At 42.4% G+C, this 25077-nt stretch overlaps 1 protein-coding gene across 4 annotated transcripts in view; it reads left to right on the top strand.

The window, feature by feature from the left end:
* The window catches only part of FAT3 (FAT atypical cadherin 3), a 669312-nt gene that overhangs the window by 557539 nt on the left and 86696 nt on the right, over positions 1 to 25077 (top strand). For all 4 annotated transcript variants that reach the window (XM_003941495.4, XM_039462301.2, XM_074400335.1 and 1 more), the window contains 6 exons: positions 501 to 776; positions 3339 to 3549; positions 8722 to 12795; positions 16031 to 16227; positions 17212 to 17365; positions 20682 to 20915. In XM_003941495.4, the coding sequence (XP_003941544.3) occupies positions 501 to 776; positions 3339 to 3549; positions 8722 to 12795; positions 16031 to 16227; positions 17212 to 17365; positions 20682 to 20915 (5146 nt within the window). The remainder of the gene's footprint in view (positions 1 to 500; positions 777 to 3338; positions 3550 to 8721; positions 12796 to 16030; positions 16228 to 17211; positions 17366 to 20681; positions 20916 to 25077) is intronic.

Here is a 25077-nt window from a genome sequence, read left to right as displayed (position 1 = left end):
AATCAGGCCAACCACAGTGTGAGGACGTGACCATTGAGAAGCTGTGACGGCTCTGAGTCTACCTCATTCATTCCTTTGCCTTTTCTGTGCTCCTTTTCCCATCCTGCCTCCACAGAAGTCCACCAAGAGGAAAACATGTAACAAGAACTTAAGATAATGGCAACTTAACAAACGAAGGTCACCTTGTGATCGTTTACATTGTGTCTCAACGAATTCTACAGAATGATCACCTTCAGGTGGCTGTCTCAGCTGTTCAATTAATAGTGAGACTATTGATCAGCTCAGAGTTTATGTTCCTGCTAACGTAAACTACTGGTTTGTTGTCAACCTCTGATTAGAGAGTGTTTTTATAAGAGAGCTTCCTCTATGCTGAGAGAGCTACCAGAAGCTAGGATCCAAGGACGTGGAAGGGGGAAAAGAAGGAGGGAGGGCATACTTTATTAGCAATGAGCAAATCAGCATTAGTCATCATTCTTGTCTTTTTTTTTTTTTAACTATAGGTATTCATCAAAGTGCTGGATAATAATGATAATGGCCCAGAATTCTCTCAGCCGAATTATGACGTGACAATTTCCGAGGATGTGCTTCCAGACACAGAGATCCTGCAGATTGAAGCCACAGATAGAGACGAGAAACACAAGCTGAGCTACACTATTCACAGCAGCATCGACTCCATCAGCATGAGAAAATTCCGGATTGACCCTAGCACTGGCGTGCTCTATACTGCGGAGAGGCTGGACCATGAGGCCCAGGACAAGCACATTCTCAACATAATGGTAGGACCTAAATCCTGATTTGCTCTTCTGCGGAACCACTGACTGTTCAAGCCACACGTGTCAGCCTTCAGAAGTATAGGGCTCCTAACTTTTATAAGTAGTTGTAAATTTGGTCTTTTCACAGACAGATTGCATTCATTTTTGCCTTTTTGCCTTTGTATTTCAATGAAGAACTACTGTTGTTAGATAGCAACTCTATGTTTTTGCCAAACGGAAATATTAGATAAGTTCTGCAGCAGTGACTGCTCAATAAATGCTCCAAACAGACTGACTTGAGAGGGAAGGAACAGGTCATGTTCCCAGGTTCTGGGGTTGGTGTGCACCCAGAAGATTTCATAGAAAAATTGAAAAGACATTCCTTGAGAAGTTAATCACAAGGGTAGTCATTTTCTCAACCTATGCAATGCTCAGTCCTTGGAAGGATTTAGAAAAACAATTTATTACTTACTGGACTGGCATGGGACCTACTAGTAAATACTGGCACACAAAAGAGATCTCAATACATGCTAAAGCCTGCCCAGTATAAATCTGAGTTTGTGTTCATGGGGCCTCCAAATTATATAGGAGAAATTGCTTTACTTTTAAAGCGGTATTTTTCTGGTCCACATAATTGGGAAGTAGAGATTAATAAGAAACATCGTTGATTAACTTATGGCCTGAAGTCTGTCCCTTCAGCCAAGAATCCCCAGGGCGTTGCACAGCCACTTCCTATCAGAGCCTCTATTGTGTTCCTTTAAGACCAAGTAGAAGGATAGACTTAATCTTCTGCACTGATTGGCTTTAAAATACTACGCTAAGACACTACAAACTCCTAAGCAGCTGAAAGTAATGTTTCACTAAGTGCTCCTTTTCTTTCGTAAGACTAGAAACATTCCTGGACAAGAAGAAACCTGAGTTTCATGCACTTAGCTACGGTTTCTGCTAAGACTCCGGGAAACAGAAGTGGTCATTGTAGAAGTCTTGCAGACATCTCTCTGGCCCTTCCTTCATTCATTTAACATGTATTTCTCAAGCACTTACTGTGCACCAAGCACTCTTCTAAGCACTGAGGATACAAAAAAGACAAAGTTCCTGTTCCCTGGGAACTTAAATTTAGTTGGAACTGACCTACATTTCAACAATCCCCAAAGAAAGAGGTTAGGTTGGTCCTTAGATATGGCAGAGCAGTCTGCAGACAGGGAAATGGAGGATATTCACTGGGTTAATTCTGCATGTGTTTTGTCCAAGGGCAGAAACCTTGTGCTAGTGACTAACTCCATTCTCATGATTCTTTAAGTTACTTCTATTCATTCTTTCTTTAACAAACTCAGAATTCAGTTTGGTCACCCTCTACCACTTATCACTTATATAATTGAACATTTAGAGCCAACAACTGCTTTTATACTGCCTTTCTGCTGTCTAAGCCGTTTTAGTCATGCCGCTCCTTCCTCCTAAGTGCTGTTTCTAAAAACCTCTTTCTCTTTGTTGGCTCTTCTTGGTGTATTTTCTCATTTCTTCACATCTCTCTGCAGGTATGGAGTTTAAAATTTAAAAAGCCAAGAGTACATATTTGATTAGTGCTACATTAAATCGTAGCAAAACTGTGTGTTTAAAGAAATGATTATTTGCAAGCTTCTGCCATATGCAAGCTAGGAGAAACTTTAAAACTGCCAAGCAAGGTTTTTTGGTGAAATCAGAAAGGGGATGCTTCAGCACTTTGAAGCAAATGACAAATGGTTGTGTAAAGTGTGACATTTTATTTAATGTTTCTCCAAGTGAGAAATTAAGATTTGACTCATCTGCCCAGGGGTCAGGGTTCTCTTAGCTCTAGGCCTTTGTACATTGTATATTGGATTTTTTGCCTGAAAGGGCCACACCCCACTACCACCACCATTTTACCATTTCTACTTGTTCTTGTTACCTTTTCTAGGAAGGGAAGAGCTAGGTGAGTGTCTTCTTTCTTTTCTACGAGCACCTCTAGTGCATCCCATGAGAACACTTAGCCCTGAGCGTTATACCCATCCATTTACTTGTTTGTATTCCCCCTTGACTCTAAGCTTCTTGAGGGCAGGAATCGTATCAGATTCACTGCTGAATCACCAGAGCAAAGCCAGGGACTTTAACAGATAGGTGACGGTAAATGTTTGTCGAATGGATGAAAGGAAATGCCTACGTTGTGTTCATTAATTCCCCTCTGTAATTGTTGCTGCCGAGGAGCCTCTGTCCACTATTCCATTACCGTCTGTGTACACAAATAACAAGGGGAAGTCACGGTACGGGGAGAGCCCAAGCACAGCACTGCGTTTGTGACATCAGGGCATCAGTTCCACACACACAGGCAGCACAGACCACAGGCCAGACATTAGGCTGAGCAGTAAAGCCGTTGTAACCCCTGCTCTCAAATTGCTCACGGTGTTTCCTCACTTGATGCTATCACCATTGATCGAGCACCTACTAGATGCCTGGAACTAGGTCAAGCACTCTGAGTGCTTTATTTCATTTTGTTTTCACCCCAGACAAAGCCATGTGAGTTATTTGAAATTTAAGATTTAAGTCCCACCGCTTCTTGTATTTTGCCTAAAGGTCAGAGATCAGGAGTTTCCTTATCGAAGAAACTTGGCCCGAGTCATTGTGAATGTGGAGGATGCTAATGATCACAGTCCTTATTTTACCAACCCACTGTATGAAGCATCTGTGTTTGAATCTGCTGCTCTGGGATCAGCTGTTCTACAAGTGACGGCTCTGGACAAAGACAAAGGGGAAAACGCAGAACTCATATATACCATAGAAGCAGGTGAGAGCTGTTGCACTGCACAGATTTCAGCATAATGCATGGCATTCGACCCTCGGTAGTGTTTATCACTGTGTAAAATTCAGATCACTAACAATGGAACATCTCTAAATGAACTTTTTTGGCCAAGCCCCTGCCCTATTTGGGTGAGGATGGTGGATTGAGTTCTTGACATTTCAGTAATAGGTTTTCCATCATTAATAACAAGGAAAGTTTCCTTTGTTGTGTTCAATCTTGGATTTTCTAGGCTAGAGAGGAGAAAAGAAATATGTAGTAAATGTAGTGGCTTTTACCCATGGGCCAACAAGCCAGGGCCTCAGACTAAAATCACCAAAGTCTCCCATCATTTGAGGGCTGCCAGGGTGTCCTGTGAATTGAATCTTAACAAGTCTTCCTTTGCTTATCAACAGGTGGTCTGTGGGCTTCAGAAATTCCTTCACCCTCACAGTTAGCACAAATTCACATCATTGGATGCAACCTGAGTTGCAGCAGAGTGGATGGTAGATACGGAGTCTGAACTGCTCGCTGAACCTGAGACATAAATAGATACAGGCTCTTGTTTTGTTAAATTTGAGAGGTTTTAAAATTCATTTTAACCTCTCTAAGGCAAGACCATAGTTTACTGACGGTTGAAGACTGATAGCAGGAAAGCTTGTATGGCAGAGAGATGAATGGCTAAGCAAGAGATAACCTGAGAAATGACAGATATCCTTAATCTGCTCCATTCTTTCTTTCCCATTCCATCTTTTTTGAATATTCAAGCCACTTATTTCCAAAACGTTCTGCAACATTATGTCTGTCGTGAATAATGCCAAATCCAATCTCCTTTCATGCCAGAGATGGAAAGGCTTCTCTCCCTTCATTTAAATGTAGAGCATTTTTGAGAGGGGTTGAATTAAAATATGAATGCTAGAATAGCAGTTTTGGACTGGAAATCTTAGAAAAAGGAAAGCCAACAACCTTCTTAAAAAAAAAAAAAAAAAAAATCTTGCATTGAATGATAACCTAAACCCATTTCTTGTATTAGGGACCCACATTTTACGTGGTTCTGTGCTAAGCTCTATTTAAAAAAAGAAAAAGAAAAGATGCGAGTTCCTAATAGCTAAGTTCCCAGAATTTACCTATTTTTTTTTCTAGGTTTCCATGGACTTTCCTTTCAATCTAAAGCCTGACCAGTATTTTCTTAGAAGTGCTATTTTACATCTTTGATTTATGGGCTTTTTTTTATTACTTAATTACATAATTTTTGTTCTTTGGGTTCCACAGATAATATAAAGAAACTTTTCTAGAAAACGAATATTTAAATCACATCTCAGAAAATGTCATCTAACCCAACAACTCTTTTTATTCTTTTATTCTTTTTTCCAATGTTGTGTTCTTTTTCTTTGCCCCATATTCATTCATGCATATACATTGTTTCAGGTCACTGCAATCATTTAGATACAAGGTTTTATTTCTACTTTTCTTACCGTGTTCTAAACATTTGCTGTGTATCTCCACCTGCTTTTTCACATTTGCCATTAAGCCTACTACTTATACTCCTTTTAGATAGTCAGATAGTGTTTCAACCAGTTCAGCTTTTTTTAAGTAGTAGTTTAATCTGCCATCCAACCAGAGAGACTGCTCTGCTTGTCTTGTGACCTCTGCAGACTACACCGTGGTGCTCAGTCATTTCTTTAACGGCCTAAAACAAGACAGAACAGTTATTTCCTTAAAACATCTTTTATACAGAAAGCCTGGACTTCCAGAAAACCATGGGAATAATTGATATCTCAAAACAAAAATGACCTTTGATCATATGTAAGAAGCTAGTAAGGATTGCAGTGCTCACAATAAATCTCAAAGGGCCAGTGAGTCCCTTCACAGACAGACAGACACACCCACCCTGGACTGCACTGGTCCTAGTGGAGCAGGTTTCTTCCCAGTTGAGGGTAGAAGAGAGGCAGATCCCAGATGCTTCAACACTTGGAAGCAGATGACAAATGGTTGTGTAAAGTATTATGTTTTATTTAACTTTTCTCACACACATCAGATAAGCAAGATTTCACTCTGTTTATTAGTGGGCTATAAATTTCCCGTCTCCTGCCTGTACTCCCAAGTAACTATGGAAGCTTTTTATTGTGGCCTGAAGGACTGAGGCAGAATTTAAGTGCAGAGCTTCAGGTCTTATATCTACTTTGAGTTTTGTGTTTGGTGTCAATGGTGGGTTTGTGGCGGGATTGTACAAGAGAGACAGGGACTGCATTGAGTTCAGATGGGGCCATGTGGATCCCAAGGTGCCTACAAACAGAGAGTTTAAGATACGTGTGTGTGTGTGTGTGTGTGTGTGTGTGTGTGTGTGTATTTTTTTTTTTTGAAACAGAGTCTTGCACTGTCCCCCAGGCTGTACTGCAGTGGTGTGACCTCGGCTCACTGTAATCTCCACCTCCTGGGTTCAAGCAATTCTCCTGCCTCAGCCTCCCGAGTAGCTGGGACTGCAGGCATGTGCCACCACACCCAGCTAATTTTTTAATATTTTTAGTAGAGACGCTGTTTCACCTTGTGGGCCAGGATGACCTCGATCTCCTGACCTCGTGATCCGCCCATCTCAGCCTCCCCAAGTGCTGGGATTACCAGCGTGAGTCACCGCACTCAGCCTAAGATTTTTTTTAGGTTTACCTCTCCTCTCATTCATTCATCAATTAATTATTGAGCAACTTCTTGTAGCAGACACTGTGTTGTGGACTAGATAAGAAGTGATAGGAAAAGCACAGTTTTTATTCAATTGCCAAATATCTACAAGAGGCCATAGATTCTGAAAAACAAGCAGAGATCAATTTTTTAGGATTCAAATGTAGCTGGAAAGAATAAGCAGGAAGTGGATTCCAGGAGAATGGGTCAGTGTGTCAAAGAGGCAAAGAAGAAGAGGGCCAACTTTGGACCTGATGTGCCAGCACACCCTTCTGGAAGGGTGTCACAAGCAGATCAGCCAGCCATGGGACAGCAGGGTCGTGAATTTCTACTTGAGGCCAGACACGGTGACTCACACTTGTAATCCCAGCACCTTGGGAGGCCAAGGCGGGTGGATCACTTGAGGTCAGGAGTTTGAGACCAGCCTGGTCAACCAGGCAAAACCCCATCTCTACAAACACAAAAATTAGCAGGGCATAGTGGTACATGCCTGTAGTCCTAGGTACTCTGGAGGCTGAGGCAAGACAGAGGTTGCAGTAAGCCCATAGCCCATATCAACCACTACACTCTAGCCTGGATGACAGAGCAAGACTCTATCTCAAAAACAAACAAAAGAAAATTTGAGGTCAAAAGCTGGCTCCCCATCATGCCCACCATAATATATCTTCCTGGGTATGAAGGAATGTGCTGGATCTGGAGTGAGGGAGGACTTACCTAGGAACTCTGCAGTGGGGCACCATAATCAATGAACACCAAGAGCCCTGGCTCCGGTAGCATTCATCCGTCAGGGTCGCAGGTTGCTGCCATCGCTGGAAGGTGACCGTTGCTTAGGCGAAGCGATTTACCCTTCCAAAGGTCTGTGAATCACCTCTTGCACTCACACTCAATTCCGTGACACTATTCATTGCAACTTTGAAAGTTTACTCATAAGATCATCGAGCTTTGTATTGTTGTCATCACCAAGTGGCCGTGTTTAGGTGGCAATGCAATGAATCATGCTGACATCAAAGACAACATTGTTTAATATTCACATATGGGAGCTGGAATGAAAATGACCTCTTTATTAGATATACTTTGTCTTTTAGAATAAGCAAGTGTCTTCTTGAAATAGCTGTTACATGAACAGGACCTTTCTGTGTTCAGACATGGAAAACTTGATATAATTAGAATATAGGAAGAAGTACATAGACACAGATCTCATAACAATCCTGGTCCCTATTTGAATGATTTTGACATTTAAATTATATGTTTATCATACTACAATGCTCAAAAAGAAAGAAAAGTCCAGATAGAGTTGAATAACCAAGAGCTTTAACTTTTGATTAAAAAGAATCTCAACACAGAAGCATGTGTGTTCTTTGAGAAGTATGAGAAAGCCTGATAGGAGAAGCAAAAAGTAACTTGGTGAAGAGTGTAGCTTCACACTACCCACTGCCTTTCAGCTCTGTCACCACCTACTGTCCTTACATACTCCACATTTTGTCTTCCCCATTCTTCATTGCTGTTACTTCTCTCATTCTCAACGATCCCAGATTTCAAACCACCACATTTCTGAAGCAGAGCTCTAAACTGCTACAGTGTCATGGCCATAGCCCTTCCCCTGCCAGCTATGTCAAAGTGGGGTACCCTGGTTTCAGTTTCACAAGGATTGTGTCTCCGGTTCTTGGTTGCAGTGCTGGTTCAGATTCCCAACGGTTTCTTACTGCACTAGAAACATTCTCAAATGGTTAGTGAATAGAATGATTACAGATTGAGCAACTGCCCTATAACTTTTTATGTTGACGTTTTTGTCTAGGTGTGTGCGTGTGTGTGTTCAGAGGCACAGGAGAGGGGTAGAGCGTGAGTGGAGAATAGAGGAGGAGTCAGGAAAATGCCTCACACGTACAAGGGAAATAGTGACTTGACAAGAATTCTTGCTGTCTGACTGAACAAACGCCTTCGCCAAAGTAGTGTTTTAGATAAAGTCATTTTTGACAGGGTGAAAATAATGCCAATTCCATGTTAGCAAAGTTTGCTTTTGGGATCATCTGAATCCAACTGACTACTTCATAATTATCTAAAACTATTCCCACAGCCCTCTTTTTTAAACCTAGAACAAAAAACCGGACACTGTGGCATTCATATATGGGCTTCTCAATCTATTTGTCTTCTCACAAGGCTGGAAATAAGGAAGGCCTATACATTCTTGGCAGAAAGTTCTCTTCTTCAGGCTCTCTTATTTCCCAACTTGAATGCACACAATACTGTGTTATTGTCATTGTTTTTTAACCTAGATCTAGAAGCTACTGATCTGAAATGTACCGTATTACTGGAAATCTCATTTTGGTTGCTTTTCAATACCCTGGAAAGAGGGGCCTCTCATTTCATTTCAGAATGACAAAGATGAGTACTATAATTGCTTTCCACTTGTGACATTGCAGTAAGGTACCCGTTGATAAACAGTTAATCAAAAGGATTTTAGTGACCCACTTGTAACTCATTTCACTATTGATTTCTGTATTTTAGGAAACACTGGGAACACGTTTAAGATTGAACCAGTCCTAGGCATCATCACCATTTGCAAAGAACCAGACATGACGACGATGGGTCAGTTTGTTCTATCCATCAAAGTCACAGATCAGGGATCCCCGCCGATGTCTGCCACTGCAATTGTGCGCGTTTCTGTTACCATGTCTGATAATTCTCACCCCAAGTTCACTCACAAAGACTACCAAGCGGAAGTAAATGAAAATGTCGACATTGGAACATCAGTCATTCTAATCTCTGCCATCAGTCAGTCTACCCTCATTTATGAAGTCAAAGATGGAGACATTAATGGGATCTTTACCATAAATCCATATTCTGGAGTCATCACTACTAGGAAGGCCCTGGATTATGAGCGCATGTCCTCTTATCAGCTCATCATTCAGGCCACCAATATGGCAGGAATGGCTTCCAATGCAACAGTCAATATTCAGATTGTTGATGAAAATGATAATGCCCCAGTTTTTCTCTTTTCTCAATACTCGGGCAGCCTAAGTGAGGCTGCCCCCATTAACAGCATTGTCAGGAGCTTGGATAACAGCCCACTGGTGATTCGAGCCACAGATGCTGACAGCAACCGGAATGCTCTCCTTGTGTATCAGATTGTGGAGTCGACAGCCAAAAAGTTTTTCACAGTGGACTCGAGTACAGGTGCAATCAGAACAATTGCCAACCTAGACCATGAAACCATTGCCCATTTCCATTTCCATGTGCATGTGAGAGACAGTGGTAGCCCCCAACTGACTGCAGAGAGTCCCGTTGAAGTCAACATTGAGGTGACAGATGTGAATGATAACCCACCTGTTTTTACTCAGGCTGTGTTTGAGACTGTCTTACTTCTACCTACCTATGTTGGAGTGGAGGTTCTGAAAGTTAGTGCCACAGATCCTGACTCTGAGGTACCCCCTGAACTGACATACAGCCTAATGGAAGGCAGCTTGGATCATTTTTTAATTGACTCAAACAGTGGAGTGCTTACCATAAAAAACAACAACCTCTCCAAGGATCACTACATGCTGATAGTTAAAGTGTCCGATGGGAAGTTCTACAGTACATCCATGGTCAACATCATGGTTAAAGAAGCCATGGACAGCGGCCTCCACTTTACACAAAGCTTCTATTCCACCTCAATCGCGGAGAACAATACTAACATAACCAAAGTCGCTATCGTCAATGCTGTTGGAAACCGCCTTAACGAGCCCTTAAAATACAGCATCTTAAACCCAGGAAATAAGTTCAAGATAAAATCTACCTCAGGGGTCATTCAGACGACTGGAGTCCCCTTTGACCGTGAAGAGCAAGAGTTATACGAGCTGGTGGTGGAAGCCAGCCGTGAGCTGGACCATCTGCGTGTGGCCAGAGTGGTGGTCAGGGTTAACATTGAAGACATAAATGACAATTCTCCGGTCTTTCTGGGCCTCCCTTACTATGCTGCTGTTCAAGTGGATGCCGAACCAGGGACTCTGATTTACCAGGTGACAGCTATTGACAAAGATAAAGGTGCAAATGGAGAAGTGACCTATGTCCTCCAGGATGACTACGGCCACTTTGAAATTAATCCTAATTCAGGGAATGTTTTTTTAAAGGAAGCGTTCAACGCCGACTTGTCCAACATTGAGTATGGAGTCACCATCCTAGCCAAGGATGGTGGAAAACCTCCTTTGTCTACATCTGTGGAGCTTCCCATCACTATTGTCAACAAAGCAATGCCTGTGTTTGATAAGCCCTTTTATGCAGCATCGGTCAATGAAGATATTAGAATGAACACACCCATTCTAAGCATCAATGCCACCAGTCCAGAGGGCCAAGGCATCATATATATCATTATCGATGGGGACCCTTTTAAACAGTTTAACATTGACTTTGACACTGGGGTCCTGAAAGTCGTTAGCCCTTTGGATTATGAAGTTACATCCGTTTACAAGCTGACAGTAAGAGCCAGCGACGCCCTTACTGGTGCTAGGGCTGAAGTCACTGTTGACTTGCTGGTTAATGATGTAAATGACAACCCCCCCATTTTCGATCAGCCCACCTACAATACAACACTGTCAGAAGCATCTCTCATCGGGACACCTGTTTTACAAATTGTCTCTACTGATGCAGACTCGGAAAACAATAAAATTGTCCATTATCAGATTGTCCAGGATACCTACAACAGCACGGATTATTTTCACATAGATAGCTCCAGTGGCTTAATCCTGACGGCACGGATGCTGGACCATGAATTAGTACAACACTGCACTTTGAAAGTCAGATCAACAGACAGTGGCTTCCCAGCACTGAGCAGTGAGGTTCTGGTTCATATCTATATCTCCGATGTAAATGACAACCCTCCGGTTTTTAATCAGCTCATTTATGAGTCATATGTGAGTGAATTAGCCCCCCGGGGCCATTTTGTAACCTGTGTACAAGCCTCTGATGCAGACAGTTCTGACTATGACCGGTTGGAATATAGCATTTTATCTGGGAATGACCGGACGAGCTTTCTGATGGACAGCAAGAGTGGAGTTATCACATTGTCCAACCACCGGAAGCAGCGGATGGAGCCCCTGTACAGTCTCAATGTGTCTGTCTCTGATGGGTTGTTCACCAGCACCGCACAGGTGCATATTAGGGTACTTGGGGCTAACTTGTACAGCCCTGCCTTTTCACAAAGCACGTACGTAGCTGAGGTGAGAGAGAACGCGGCTGCTGGAACAAAGGTGATTCACGTTCGAGCCACAGATGGTGATCCAGGGACTTATGGGCAGATCAGCTATGCCATCATCAATGACTTTGCCAAAGATAGATTCCTCATAGACAGCAATGGGCAGGTCATCACCACGGAAAGGCTAGACCGGGAAAACCCTCTAGAAGGGGATGTTAGTATTTTCGTGAGGGCCCTGGATGGCGGAGGGAGAACAACGTTCTGCACTGTGAGAGTGATTGTTGTGGATGAAAATGACAACGCTCCCCAGTTCATGACAGTGGAATATAGAGCCAGCGTCAGGGCAGATGTGGGAAGGGGCCACTTGGTCACTCAGGTTCAAGCCGTAGATCCTGACGATGGTGCAAATTCAAGGATTATTTATTCCCTCTATAGCGAGGCCTCAGTTTCAGTGGCCGACCTCCTGGAAATCGATCCTGACAATGGCTGGATGGTCACAAAGGGTAATTTTAACCAGCTGAAAAATACAGTGCTTTCGTTCTTTGTCAAAGCAGTAGACGGGGGCATCCCAGTGAAGCACTCCCTCATTCCTGTCTATATCCACGTCTTGCCCTCTGAAACATTCTTGCCATCCTTCACCCAGTCTCAGTATTCCTTTACCATTGCAGAAGATACAGCCATTGGGAGCACAGTGGACATCCTGAGGATTTTGCCCAGTCAGAATGTCCGGTTCAGCACAGTTAATGGGGAACGGCCAGAAAATAACAAAGGGGGTGTATTCATCATAGAGCAGGAAACGGGTACTATTAAGCTTGACAAGCGCCTCGACCATGAAACCAGCCCAGCTTTCCACTTTAAAGTAGCAGCCACGATTCCCCTGGACAAAGTAGACATTGTGTTTACTGTGGATGTAGATATCAAGGTATTGGATTTGAATGACAACAAGCCAGTCTTTGAAACTTCAAGCTACGACACCATTATAATGGAAGGGATGCCGATTGGCACCAAACTCACACAGGTGAGAGCGATTGATATGGATTGGGGAGCCAATGGGCAGGTCACTTACTCCCTCCACTCAGATTCCGAGCCGGAAAAGGTAATGGAAGCATTCAATATTGACAGCAACACAGGCTGGATCAGTACCCTGAAGGACCTAGATCATGAGACAGACCCCACATTCACCTTCTCGGTGGTGGCCTCTGACCTTGGAGAGGCGTTCTCTCTTTCCTCCACAGCCTTGGTCTCTGTCAGGGTGACAGATATAAATGACAATGCGCCAGTCTTTGTACAGGAAGTGTACCGAGGGAATGTGAAGGAGAGCGACCCACCGGGTGAGGTGGTAGCTGTCCTCAGCACCTGGGACAGAGACACGTCCGACGTTAATCGTCAAGTGAGCTACCATATTACAGGTGAGTAAGCACTACCAGTTTTCATTATATGCTCTGCATGATAAAGAAAGATGGAATATGGCAGCAGAAGAGTAAGAGAGAAGGAAGATGGGATGAGGCGTTGAGTGTAATGAAGCCTCTCTGGAGCTGGGTAAAAGATTTCTGAGTAGACTGGGTTTTTTTTTTTTGCTTGTTGACTGTTGCTAACTCAGCCATAGTTTGGTGTTCACAGATTTGCCGTAAATGTGTTACCCATACTGGTAACTAGTCTTTGTGTCACCTCTTCCTATTTAAAAAAGAGTCCTGCCAAATATCTCAGTTGAAGGAATGAAAATAGCAACTTTTTGGTGGGGAGATATGTCTTTAAGCATATTCCTTTTTTCCTATCTTTTGCAATACTGAGCAAAGCAAATAGTTCGATCGCAGTAAGCTTCACGGGTACATGTCTGCCGGTCATAGCAACACACGTGCACACACGTGCACACGTTAGATGGCATGGTTTGATCTCTCCCGGAGAAGTCCTAAATTATAACTACAAATCAACTGCTATTTCTTCTGACAACCAAATGTTTTTGGATTTCTTTTCTGTCTTTCAAAATAGTAAGTAGTAGCGTAGGTGGAAAGCCAAGACAGGCAAAGTCAATCACTAGGAAGGCACGGAGAATGTCACTGTTGCTCTGAGAGGCTAAGGGTTTCTTGCCAGTGTAGTTTTCCAGGGGGTCAGCTGACCTTTAACTGAAAGAGGAGAGGGTTGGTTGTGTGGGGATATTCTTTCTAAAAACTATTTGGGGGGTTTAAAGCTAATATTTTTATGTTGTCCCACTGAATGGCAGAACATAAAGTGCCAAAGATTGTAAAGAATCCATCAATGCTTGTAGTCAGGTGGCCTCCCTTGAGAAAAACTACATTATTCACAGTGAAAAATGAATTAATTAGAATGCCCTTAGGACACAGAATCTGCTTAAATATGTTAGTGGGAAAGTTAATTAATCACTGCAGAATAAGTTCCACAATAGAGCAAATGTGTCAATGCGTGGGGTTGCCACACTTTCGCCGTGATTCTCTTCCTTTTAGTTATGAGACTGTTCTCTTGAGGGTGTTTTCCCGTTGAAGCAGTTTATACATTTTATGATTTATCTGAGACCTTCTGTCTTTTATTAAAATATGTATTTCTGCAGTTAAAACATGAAAGATAGTGGTGAGGAAAGAGGTATGTGAAGCATCACTTTGACTCATTTGCATTTACTTTCAGAAAAAAAAAAAGCTTCTTAGGCATTCTGAAGGGTCCTTTTCTGTTTGGAAAAACTGTAAAATACTCAGCCTTAATTATTTATAGATAGCCTTTGAATTGCCAATGGATGATTTAAAGGGACTATCCCATCGACTTTAGCAAAGTAATGAGTACGGAGTAGCTTAAAGCTACTGTTACTATTAGCAGTGCCAACCACCAACTGATTTTAATTAGATTTAACTTTTGCTCTCGATGTAACACAACTTGGCTGTGCTGCCTCCGATTAACAAAGGACCATTAATCATTTTATGTAACAAAAGAACAGTGTGGGCCCGCACTGAAAGCATTGAATAAAGAGGTTAAATTTGTGTGTGCTGAAATAATATTCAACCAACGCATAATTGAATCCTGGCCAGTGGCAGAGGAAAGTGATATCCCGGGGAGGACCCCGAAGCTCCCTAGAGCAGGGTTGCTCAGCCACAGCGCTCTTGACATCTGGGGCCAGATAATTCTCTTTACTCTGGGAGGCTGTGCTGTGCACTGTAGGATATTTGGCAGCCTCCCTGGCCCCCACCCACTACATGCCGGTAGCACATACCACCACCATCACTTCCCTCCCACCGATGTGACAAGCAAAAATGTGTCCAGACATTGACAAATATCCCCACAGAGGGGAAGGGCACAGTCATCCCCAGTGAAGAACCACTCCCCAGAGGAAAATGCAGCGCTCCCCTTTTCCGCACTGTCTGGCTGATTTGGTTTTATTGTATTCCACTGTGGCTTGCCCCCACGCCCAGTGCCGGGGCCCTCAGACTCAGCAGCCCCTTGCCTTATAAGCAAGAATATAATCTGGCACTCCAAGTCCCACTTTTTCCCACTCAGTCTTTTCAGTAGAACCCTCTGCTTTTTAAAGCTTCATTGTAAGTAGGGAATATGGCTCCATGTTTTTCTTTGAAATAGCGGTCAGCATGGAGTATACGTTCCTTATTTATTTTCAGCCTTTCCCTCCAGAATGTGAGTTCTGCCAAGACAGTACGTGCTTTTGCTGGTTTAGTCCACTGATGTGGCCCTGCTGCCTAGAACAGTGTCTGGCCCAGAGTAGATGATAAATACCTTGAATGCCCAAATAAATGCAATGGTAGTCATCAAACCTGACTCCTGACTTCTTGCCGGTGTTCTTGCTCAGTCTTTCTCAGTGTCTGAAATGACATTTTTTCGCCTCTTAGGGATTATGTCAAGGTCGCTTATCTTCTTCCTTCTTCCTATCTTGTTCCCCAAGCTGCTTTTGCCCCCGTGTAGCTTAATGACGTGGAAAAGTCATATCGCTGGGACCACTGTCAGTGCTTCAGGATCTTAGAAAGCTGTTCCACTTCATGTGTTTTCTTTTCTTCCACTTTCCCCAGCTTCACTTTGATACAGTTGGTCTAATTGCAGTGCTTATCTTTGAACTGCTTTTTAAATGACCCCTTGTTAGGGCTATTTAACACTAATGGGCCTTCCTCTGTCATGAGAACTTTTCTCCCGCAAACTCCAGTTCTTATGAGAAGAGCACAGCTGTATGATAAAGCCTTCATTAAAAGATTCCTTAATAGAGTTAACTGCCTTTCCTTGACTGCGTAATCAACGGCTAATGAAATTGTCTTGGTAACAAGAGCTAGAGTGTGTTACATCCTCTCCTGAGACTAAGTGGAAAGACAATTGTGTCAGCCTGAGAAGACGATGGATTGTGCACAGTTTGAATTTGATTGTTCTTAAGGAGAACTAAACAAGAGATCATCTCCAGCTTCTCTAAGTGGATTGTATTATCTTGGGAAGTTGCTGTTTTGCTTTTCACACAAGCCAAGCATATAAATACCATGCTTTGTTGCTCAAGAATCAAAGGGAGTATCAATATGTTTTTAGTATCACAAATGATACAGCTTGAGGAGTACCTAGATGACCCCCCCCATGCACCTTTCCAGGTGGGTGTAGATTAAGACATTTCATTGCACATCTTCAAAAGCCTTTCTTTTTTTAAAACTGCAGGAGGAAACCCTCGAGGAAGGTTTGCCCTGGGCCTGGTGCAAAGTGAGTGGAAAGTCTATGTGAAGAGGCCTCTAGATAGAGAAGAACAAGACATTTACTTTCTCAATATCACTGCCACTGATGGGCTGTTTGTCACACAGGCCATGGTGGAAGTGACTGTCAGTGATGTGAATGACAATAGCCCAGTGTGTGATCAGGTGAGATGTGGGGATAGGGCTCTGTTTTTACTCTGCTTCTCCAAAATTAAAACGCATTTCACTTTTCTTCTTAAGGCCAGGCAAACTTCTGCTCTTATCTGCAATTGAGTGTAAGAGGGTAGAAGGTGAAGTTTAGGAAGAAACACTGAAACCGTGAAAAAAGTATAGGTATCGAGATCAGATACCTAATTTTGTACCCTGCCACCCCCCATCCCAAAAAAGTATCTTAAATATTTTTTTAAGTAAATCATAAAGGACTTTAGGACTTACTCTGTTTGAATCACTGATAACATAAAAGAGAAATGGGCCACTCTCCAGGATGTTAGCTTGTTTATATAAGCTTACACATTTGGTTAGCGGCAAAGTTGGTGCTGCAGGCTGGTCTCCAGGCTCCTTATGAAGTAGCCTTTCTGCTCCTATACAAAACATAATGCCAATGCAAGGTACAAGTACTAGATTTTATTTTCTCTCATACTGAAATTAAATCACGATTATTCTTTTCAATCACGTGGACCAAGAGACAATATTAATGTCCTATAGGTTAAAAAAGTATTGCAAGTAGATTTAATCTCTCATACTCATGCCAGATGCTGGTAGTGGCTCTTTAAAGAGTTGAAGAGAATTCCTAGGACTCACTGGGGCGCAACAAAAAAACAGACAACCATGGTCAATATGTGTTGTGTGTCATGGTTCCACAAGACTGGGGGTGTTCTTCTGTTTTCTTTGCTGTGGTTCTCTTAGCACTTAGAATGGTACCTAACACATAGTTGATGCTCAATAAATGTGTGTTAAATGAATGAGCATGGGAGTGGCAGATCAGCAGATAGGCTGTGTTTCATAATATATTGTAATATGTTTCTGTAGTGAAAGAAAAAATAAAAGCTAAATTATATAAATGAATTTATAAATTCTATATAATGATAAATATGGTAATTGTCCCTAGAAATACTAATAATTTCATTTCCTTCCTTCACCTTTATCAAGGTTGCATATACAGCGTTACTTCCTGAAGATATTCCATCAAATAAACTCATCCTGAAAGTCAGTGCAAAGGATGCTGATATTGGATCCAATGGAGATATACGGTACACACTCTATGGATCTGGAAACAGTGAATTTTTTCTAGATCCAGAAAGTGGTAAGCTGACATTTATTTTCTGGGTAAATGTCATTGTTAATCAATGAGAGAAGTTAAACTCATGTGGTCTCCTCACTGGTGAATAGTTGTGTACTTCCTCTTGTAGGGATGGAGAGAGAATTTTTCTTCCATCCGTTCTGAAAGTTTGCTGAAATGAACTGACAATAGGCAGACTAACAGAAGAAAAGGCATACAGATGTACTTATATGCACATGGGGACCACACCCCCCAATATAAGAAACTCAAAGAAGGACCACATGGTTAAGGCTGTTGCTAGGTGAGAGGGAAGTTGGTGGACTGTGGGCAATTTTAGAGGGGTGCTCAATAATTTTTGGAGGAAATGGGTGGACCTGGCAGTCTCCCATTATTTTGTAAAAAAAAAATTATCTTATGAAACTCAATGGAACTGGCAAATTTAGGGAAGGTGAGGGACTAAGCTGACGTGAACAAAGGTTGTCTAGTTATGCAGATAAAGTCTCCTGGCTAATCTCACAGAGCTGCCCTCAGAAGAACAGATGAAAAGTTTCTCTGGACATGGTGATGACTTTTAGTCTCTTTTCTCTTCTCTGGTGGCCAATGTTTCCTGGTTATTTGATGAGATTTCTATGGAGGGGGGATCTTAAGACAAATGCATTTCTTTTGGAAAGAAGTTTTCTTAGTCAGATGAGGAAATTTCATAGAGTCCCACCTGCACTCGGGAGAGATGAGGGGGAACAAGAGAAGGTTTGAAAGTTCTTGGTTCTTGGCCGGGCGCGGTGGCTCAAGCCTGTAATCCCAGCACTTTGGGAGGCCGAGGCGGGTGGATCACGAGGTCGAGAGAGCGAGACCAACCATGGTCAACATGGTGAAACCCCGTCTCTACTAAAAATACAAAAAATTAGCTGGGCATGGTGGTGCGTGCCTATAATCCCAGCTACTCAGGAGGCTGAGGCAGGAGAATTGCCTGAACCCAGGAGGCGGAGGCTGCGGTGAGCCGAGATCACGCCATTGCACTCCAGCCTGGGTAACAAGAGCGAAACTCCGTCTCAAAAAAAAAAAAAAAAAAAAAAAAAAGAAAGTTCTTGGTTCTAAGGCAGCTTTAACGCCCTCCAGATTTTTTTAATTCAAAGTACTCAGCATGCCAAAGCACCATACTTTGGGGTATCATTCTCTGCATCCCAAGAACATGATGCTCAATATCTTCAACTCTAAGAAATTGTAGGAGCATGTCCAAATATGGGTGCTCTGGACCATGGAAGCTTTTTATTTTCTTTGTAAAACTCGCCCAGACTTGACCTGCGTTTATTAGCATCAAGTAAGCAGACATCTTTGTTTGCTTCTCTTGTTTCTCAGAGCTGTTAGTTTTAAGGTATGTGCTTATAACAGGTATATATGAAGTTAGATCACAAATGCAGGTTGCAAAAATCAGACAGTAATGCATAGGAAGGAGAGTTTTTCTCCTCTTGAAACGTCTTTAGTGTCCCTTTCTGATTCTTCTTAACACGGTTGTCCAGTTTTTGTTAAACTTTTTGCCTAGTTTTCTCCAGTCGTGTGAACGCTTAGGTTCTCTTACTTTGTATTCAGGCAAAGTTGACGAGGTACAAGGTTGTATAAGCTAAAGGCAGATGCCGGCATTAAAGACCAAAGCTAATTTAAAAGCCTTTTATATGGAGGCAAATTATTTTAGTGTTGTGGATTGGATGGCCCCTCCCATGACAGTTTTTTAATTTACGTGTAAAGGTTGGCTAGCTTGCATATTTCCAGTGTGGTGTTAGTCCTAGTGAACAATAACTAGTCTCCAGAAAGGTAGTGGCTCCTCCCTGCCCCACTCCCATGTCAGTTGCACCCTACAGAAAAGCACTGACTTAGCTACGTGGGAATATACTACTCAGCTAGATGGGCCTGGTGATTATGTATTCAATAGGTAACATTTATTGAGCAGCCAGTAGACATAAAAGCACTTTATGGGATATTTATGGTAGACTCCAAGATAAATAAAATAAATCATGCCCAACAGATACTGTAATCCAGTAGGGAAGACAGGCACGTAAACCAAGAATAATAATAATGAAAGGTAGAATGAAATGAGTGTTCAGGAGAAATATAAGCAGAGCTTATCTGCGCACAGAGGAGGATGTAACTAATATTCTGATAAAAGGAAAAAGGAAACTGCTTAAAGGAATAACTAGCATTTGAATTGAGCCAGGATTCTCAGTGGCTTAAACAGGATACTACAAGTTACAGGAACAGCATGAGCAGAGAGCATAGTAATCCAGGTAATGCCACATACAAAAGTGGAGGGAGAACTACTTTAGGCCAGCGGATTGCGGAGTGTCTTGAATATCCCAGTGAAAAGCCACTGGATGCTTTTTGAGTAGGAGAGGGAAATGATCCAACCTGTGTCTGAGAACTGGCTGGCCATCGCCGGGAAGCTCAAGGAGGAACTGCCTTAATAAATGTAGGTAGCTTCATCCAAATAACACCTACTAATTTTATTTAAGAGTGATAATATTTCGTGAGTCATACTTTCCACCAAATAACATTTATTCAGGTTTGTCGCTGTGTTTGTTGTCATTATCTTCTGAAAGTTAAACAACACAGAAATCTTCACAAAAGCTGGTATTCGGCACGAATACAGCTGTTCCAGTGGTTAAAATACGGACATCACCTTACTCCATGCAGGATGCTAAGGAGCTGCTTTGCCCTGCTCCTCAAGTTTTCTACCACTTGACTCCTCCCTGGGCAACCTCAGGCCATTCCACAATCCTGCAAGTTAAGGGTTAACCCTTGCACAGTAGGGGTCCTTCAAGACCCTGATCACCGCTAAGGCCAGCCTCTGTTTGCATTACCTGTTTTCCTATAAATGATGAAGTAAAAAGTTGACTATCTGGAGGCGAAGAGACTGCCCTTCTGGGTCTAAGGGTTGTTGACAACATTGAGCATCAGGGAAGTAGAGATACCAGTCCATTCTCTGTGTGTTTTCTGGGCATATAGCAGAAATCCAGAGACTGATCTCCGGAGTAAATGTTAAGAGGTTTAAAAAGATTTGGGGCTTCTCCATGTAGCTGAAATAAAGAGGCTTCTATACTAGAGGTTTCAAAAAGGGATTAATTCAAAGGTCATGTAGCTGTTTTGTTTTTGCATCTAGAATCCTATTCATGTTCCCCTGATACCTAAAATTGTTGAATTTGCTACATTTTTAAAGTTTGGGATGATAGGGCCAAATGCCATTAGTCCTTCCTATGTTGAGAATTCTTTATTTAATTGGTCCTCTGCTCTCCAAAGAAATGGAGTGTTTAAAAAGTCAGACCAATCATGCTGCCATTTATGTTCACAGGCGAGTTAAAGACCTTGGCTCTGTTGGACCGGGAGAGGGTCCCTGTGTACAGCCTGATCGCCAAAGCCACCGATGGGGGTGGCAGATTCTGCCAGTCCACCATCCACGTAATCCTGGAGGACGTGAATGATAACCCCCCTGTGTTTTCTTCTGACCGCTACAATGCCTGCGTCTATGAGAACACAGCCACCAAGGCTCTGTTAACCAGAGTTCAAGCCGTGGACCCTGACGTTGGTAAGCGGGTTGCAGGCATCACCCTGTCACGCATTGAACGCTTTGTCTTCAGGTGCTGTCGTTGCTTTAGTTTTATGAGAACCTTCATCAGCCCCCCTTGGTTCTTTACCATGAAAACATGTACATTAAACCCCATTTCATCTATTTAGCTGATACACGTCATATGCATGAGACAGGTCTGCAGGTTAGCCCTTCTCTTTCTCAAGTTTGAAGAAGAGATCCTAAGAAGTCCTTTACCTTTTAGCAAAGGAGTTCGGGTTGGGTTCTTTGTGTTTTGTTTCGGTGTTTTTAGGTTTTGACCTTTTGAATAAAAATGATAGATTTCCTCCCTGTGTTTTCCTCCTAAACATAGTCAAAAGGCTAGGTTGTAAAGCAGGGGGAATTGATTTCCATTTCTATGAAGAACTGGGTCGCATGCTTTAGCCGAAATATGACAATCTCGATTTAAAATAGTGCCCCGTAGTGCAAAGACTAATTACTAGATGTGCTGGCAGTCTGATGCGGATTTTTTAAACTGCCGTTTTCCAGAGCATTTTTGTCACATAGAAACTGACATTGCTCAGCAGAGTAGGGGTGGGGGAGATCAGGAATTAGAATTGAAAGTTGCTAATAAAGTTTATGTTCAAATCCACTTTACATAATGAGATGGCGAGTTAGAAATGACTGGAGTTAATTGCTAGGTAGACCTTCTGAGAATGCATAAGTTATTGAGGTGACTGCGTGATGGAATATAAATACAGAAGGGCATATAGACAGCCCCCCGGTTGTGCATTTGAAGAGCGGTAAATCAGAGTACTAGGGAATGATGAGGCGTGTCTGCTATGCTAAACGGGCCTTTATATAATTGAGTGTCATATTGCTTGATTCTGAACTGAAAGAAAAATTATTGGACTAACAGAAAAGTAAATACATGATAATTAGTTGAAAACACACGCAGAGCCCAGGGTCTTAGCGTTATTTTCCCTTAGAGAAATTAGTGGCTACAATTTGAATTATTGCTGTTACCCCGTTAGCGTAATTTTCAAGGCTGCGAACCAACCTTTTAAAAGTCTGCATATTAAAGAGCTTTGTGAAAAACGGCAAACAAGAAAGATCTCTTATTGATATATATTTATGTAATACGTACAAATAGTCTCTTTTTAAAAGGAGGATTAGCAAACATCCTCTGGACTCTTATTAGCAGATGACTTTGGGGAAAGAGAATAGAAGTAATGGAAATGAATCTCTTAATCATTTTAAATTTGATTTTGCAAATATGTAATTAGGCCATAGATGAAATTTTGAAAGCTGAAAGGTTAGAACTTCTCACCCCCTTCATGAAGGAATTCAGGCTACTACAGACTGGACATGGACGTCTGATTGGTGCACAAGGTGGTGTTTGGGACAGTGTGGGGCTGGAGTGGGGTGTTGCTGACTCACAGATGGTGTGTTTGGAGCTGTTTTGCAGGTTGTGAAGAACATGCTATGTCCTCCTTTCACTTCTTTTGAGTCAGATGGCCTGGTTGGGGGTTGACGAGGAAGGAATGTCTAGACTGTGGGCATTTAACAGGGCAGGGGTGATAAAGACTTTAAGGAACCAAAACCGGAATGAGGATCTTACCACCCCTTCGTCTGCTCATTTTTTATAATGAGTAAAAGGCTTGTATTCAAAGCTTCAAATAGAGACAGAGATTATAGGGTTACTGCTGGCATCTGTGTATGAACTATTGTCACCAGGCCATTGTGTCAGCCACAGGAAAACTGTGGCACGAGGTATCAATTCTAGTTCCTGTTCTCAGTTTTTGTAGATCTCTTTTAGATCTAAAAAGTAACAGAACTAAGACAGCTGGGGAAAACCAAATGAATGTTTCTAACCACACAAACTGAGCACCTACTATGCCTTAGGCAGTATGCTGAGGAAGTGGTTGTGAAGATCTTGGTCAGAGTAGACAGGAGATTCCAGTCACAGCAGCGTGAGTCTGATCTGTGATCAAATGAATGCTGACATTCTTCAGAATCTCTGGGTACCAACGACTGGTGACTTAAGACATTTTCTTTAGTGGCCTGATCAGAACGCTTACTACCTCAAGAGTGACCATTTCTCCCTGTTTTCGAAGAGATTACAAACCAGTGTGAGCCGTGCACTGAGATTACCAGGTTGTTGAGGGGGGAATTTATCTTGGAGCCAAACTGAACCTCTGTCTGGAAGCTGCGTTTGCACATGAATGGCCATTGCACACAAATCTAGCTTTCTAGTTTGGCCAATATAGTGTTCAAAAGGGAGACCAAGGTAGGTGGATCACGAGGTCAGGAGTTCGATACCAGCCCGCTGCATATGGTGAAACTCTGTCTCTACTAAAAATACAAAAATTAGCCAGGTGTGGTGGCACGCACCTGTAATCCCAGCTACTCAGGAGGAGGCTAAGACCCAAGAATCACTTGAACCTGGGAGGCCGAGGTTGCAGTGGGCCAAGATCATGACAGAGTGAGAGACTGCTTTAAAAAAGAAAAGTAAACTTAGAATTGTAATAGCTGTCAATAGTAAAAGTCAGAATTTTATTAGAAATTTAGATTTCCAGCATTTGGTATAAAACAGCAGCACTCAGAAGACTGGCAGTTCCAGGTGCGCAGGTCCCACATGGCAGGGGCTAAAAAGCAGCTGCATCCTTGATGCTGGCCACAGCACTAACCTTGCCTCCTGCTAGCCACTTCATTTACTTGTTGATATGGTTTGGCTGTGACCCCACCCAGATTGCATCTTGAATTGTGGTTCCCATAATCCCCATGTGTCATGGGAGGGACCTGGCGGGAGGTGGTTTATCTCGGGGGCCGTTCCCTCATGCTGTTCTCGTGATAGTGGGTGAATTCTCCTGAGATCTGATAGTTTTATAAGGGGCTTTTCCCGCTTTTGTTGGCACTTGCCCTTTCTGCCATCATAGGAAAATGGACGTTTGCTTCCCTTTGCCCTTCCACTCTGATTGTAAGTTTCCTGAGGTCTTTCAAGCCACGCAGAACTGTGAGTCAATGAAACCTTTTCCCTTTATAAATTACCCAGTCTCAGTTATATCTATTAGCAGCATGAGAACAGACTAACACACTTGTGTTATCTCCTTACCTCGTTTGCAGATCCCTCTCATCTGACAAGGAAGTGTCTGATTTTTAAGCTTTTTATTTTGAAATAATTACAGGTTCACAAGAAGTTGCAAAATAATATATAGGAAAGTCAATTGCCCCTTCCTTCAGCCCTTTCCCCAGTGGTAACAACTTGCCTAACTATAGTCTACATCAGTGCTAGGAAATTGACCTTGATGCAATCGAGTTTATTCAAATTTTGGTGGGGGGGGGTATGTATATTTCTATGCAATTTTATCACTTGTGTAGCTTAATGTAAACACCACATTCACCCATCACATGCCTCCCTCTTGCTGACCTTTTGGGGCCACACCCACTCACTCCCTGGCACCTCCTCCCCAGTCCCTAACCCCTGACAACCACTGATTTCCATATCTATAATTTTCTTATTTCAAAAATGATATTTAAATGAAATAATATAGTTTGTGACCTTTTGAGATTGGTATTATTTTTTCACTCAACATAATCCTCTTAAGATTCATCTAAGTTATCTAATTGTTTTTTGATCATACGGAAGATCATTGGCTTCATTTGTGTAAATGACAGGCATATTTGGTTCATGAAACTTCTTTGGTTAAGCACATTGCTTTACCAGAAGTTGTGAATTATTCCACCAGTGCTCTGATCTGAAATGTGTGTCCCTCTAAAATTCATATGTTGGAACCCAATTCCCAATGTGTCCATATTAAGAGGTGCATCCTTTGGGAAGTGATTGGCTCTCGAGGGTTCTTCAGTGCCCTTACAAAAGAGGTTTGAGGGAGGCCGTTTGTCCCGCCTGTCAAGCAAGAACACATGGTGTCTAGTGGAGGCCCATTTCACATAGAACGTGCCCCTACCAACGTGAAATCTGCTGGTATCTTGAGCTTGGCCTTTCCATCCTCCAGAACTCTGAGCAGTAAATTTCTGTTGTTTGTAAATTACTGAGTCTCAGGTATTTTTTTATAGTCCAAACAGACTAAGACAGCCAGCAATTGACTACAGAATACACTATTCATTATGAATTGGAGACAAAAGACAAGGATATAATCTGAAATCAGACTCTAAGACTTGC

This window comes from Saimiri boliviensis, chromosome 6, assembly GCF_048565385.1.
Source record: "Saimiri boliviensis isolate mSaiBol1 chromosome 6, mSaiBol1.pri, whole genome shotgun sequence".
Lineage (NCBI taxonomy): Eukaryota > Metazoa > Chordata > Mammalia > Primates > Cebidae > Saimiri > Saimiri boliviensis.
Note: the sequence above shows the minus strand (reverse complement) of the source record. Positions and strands in the feature narration are given on the sequence as shown.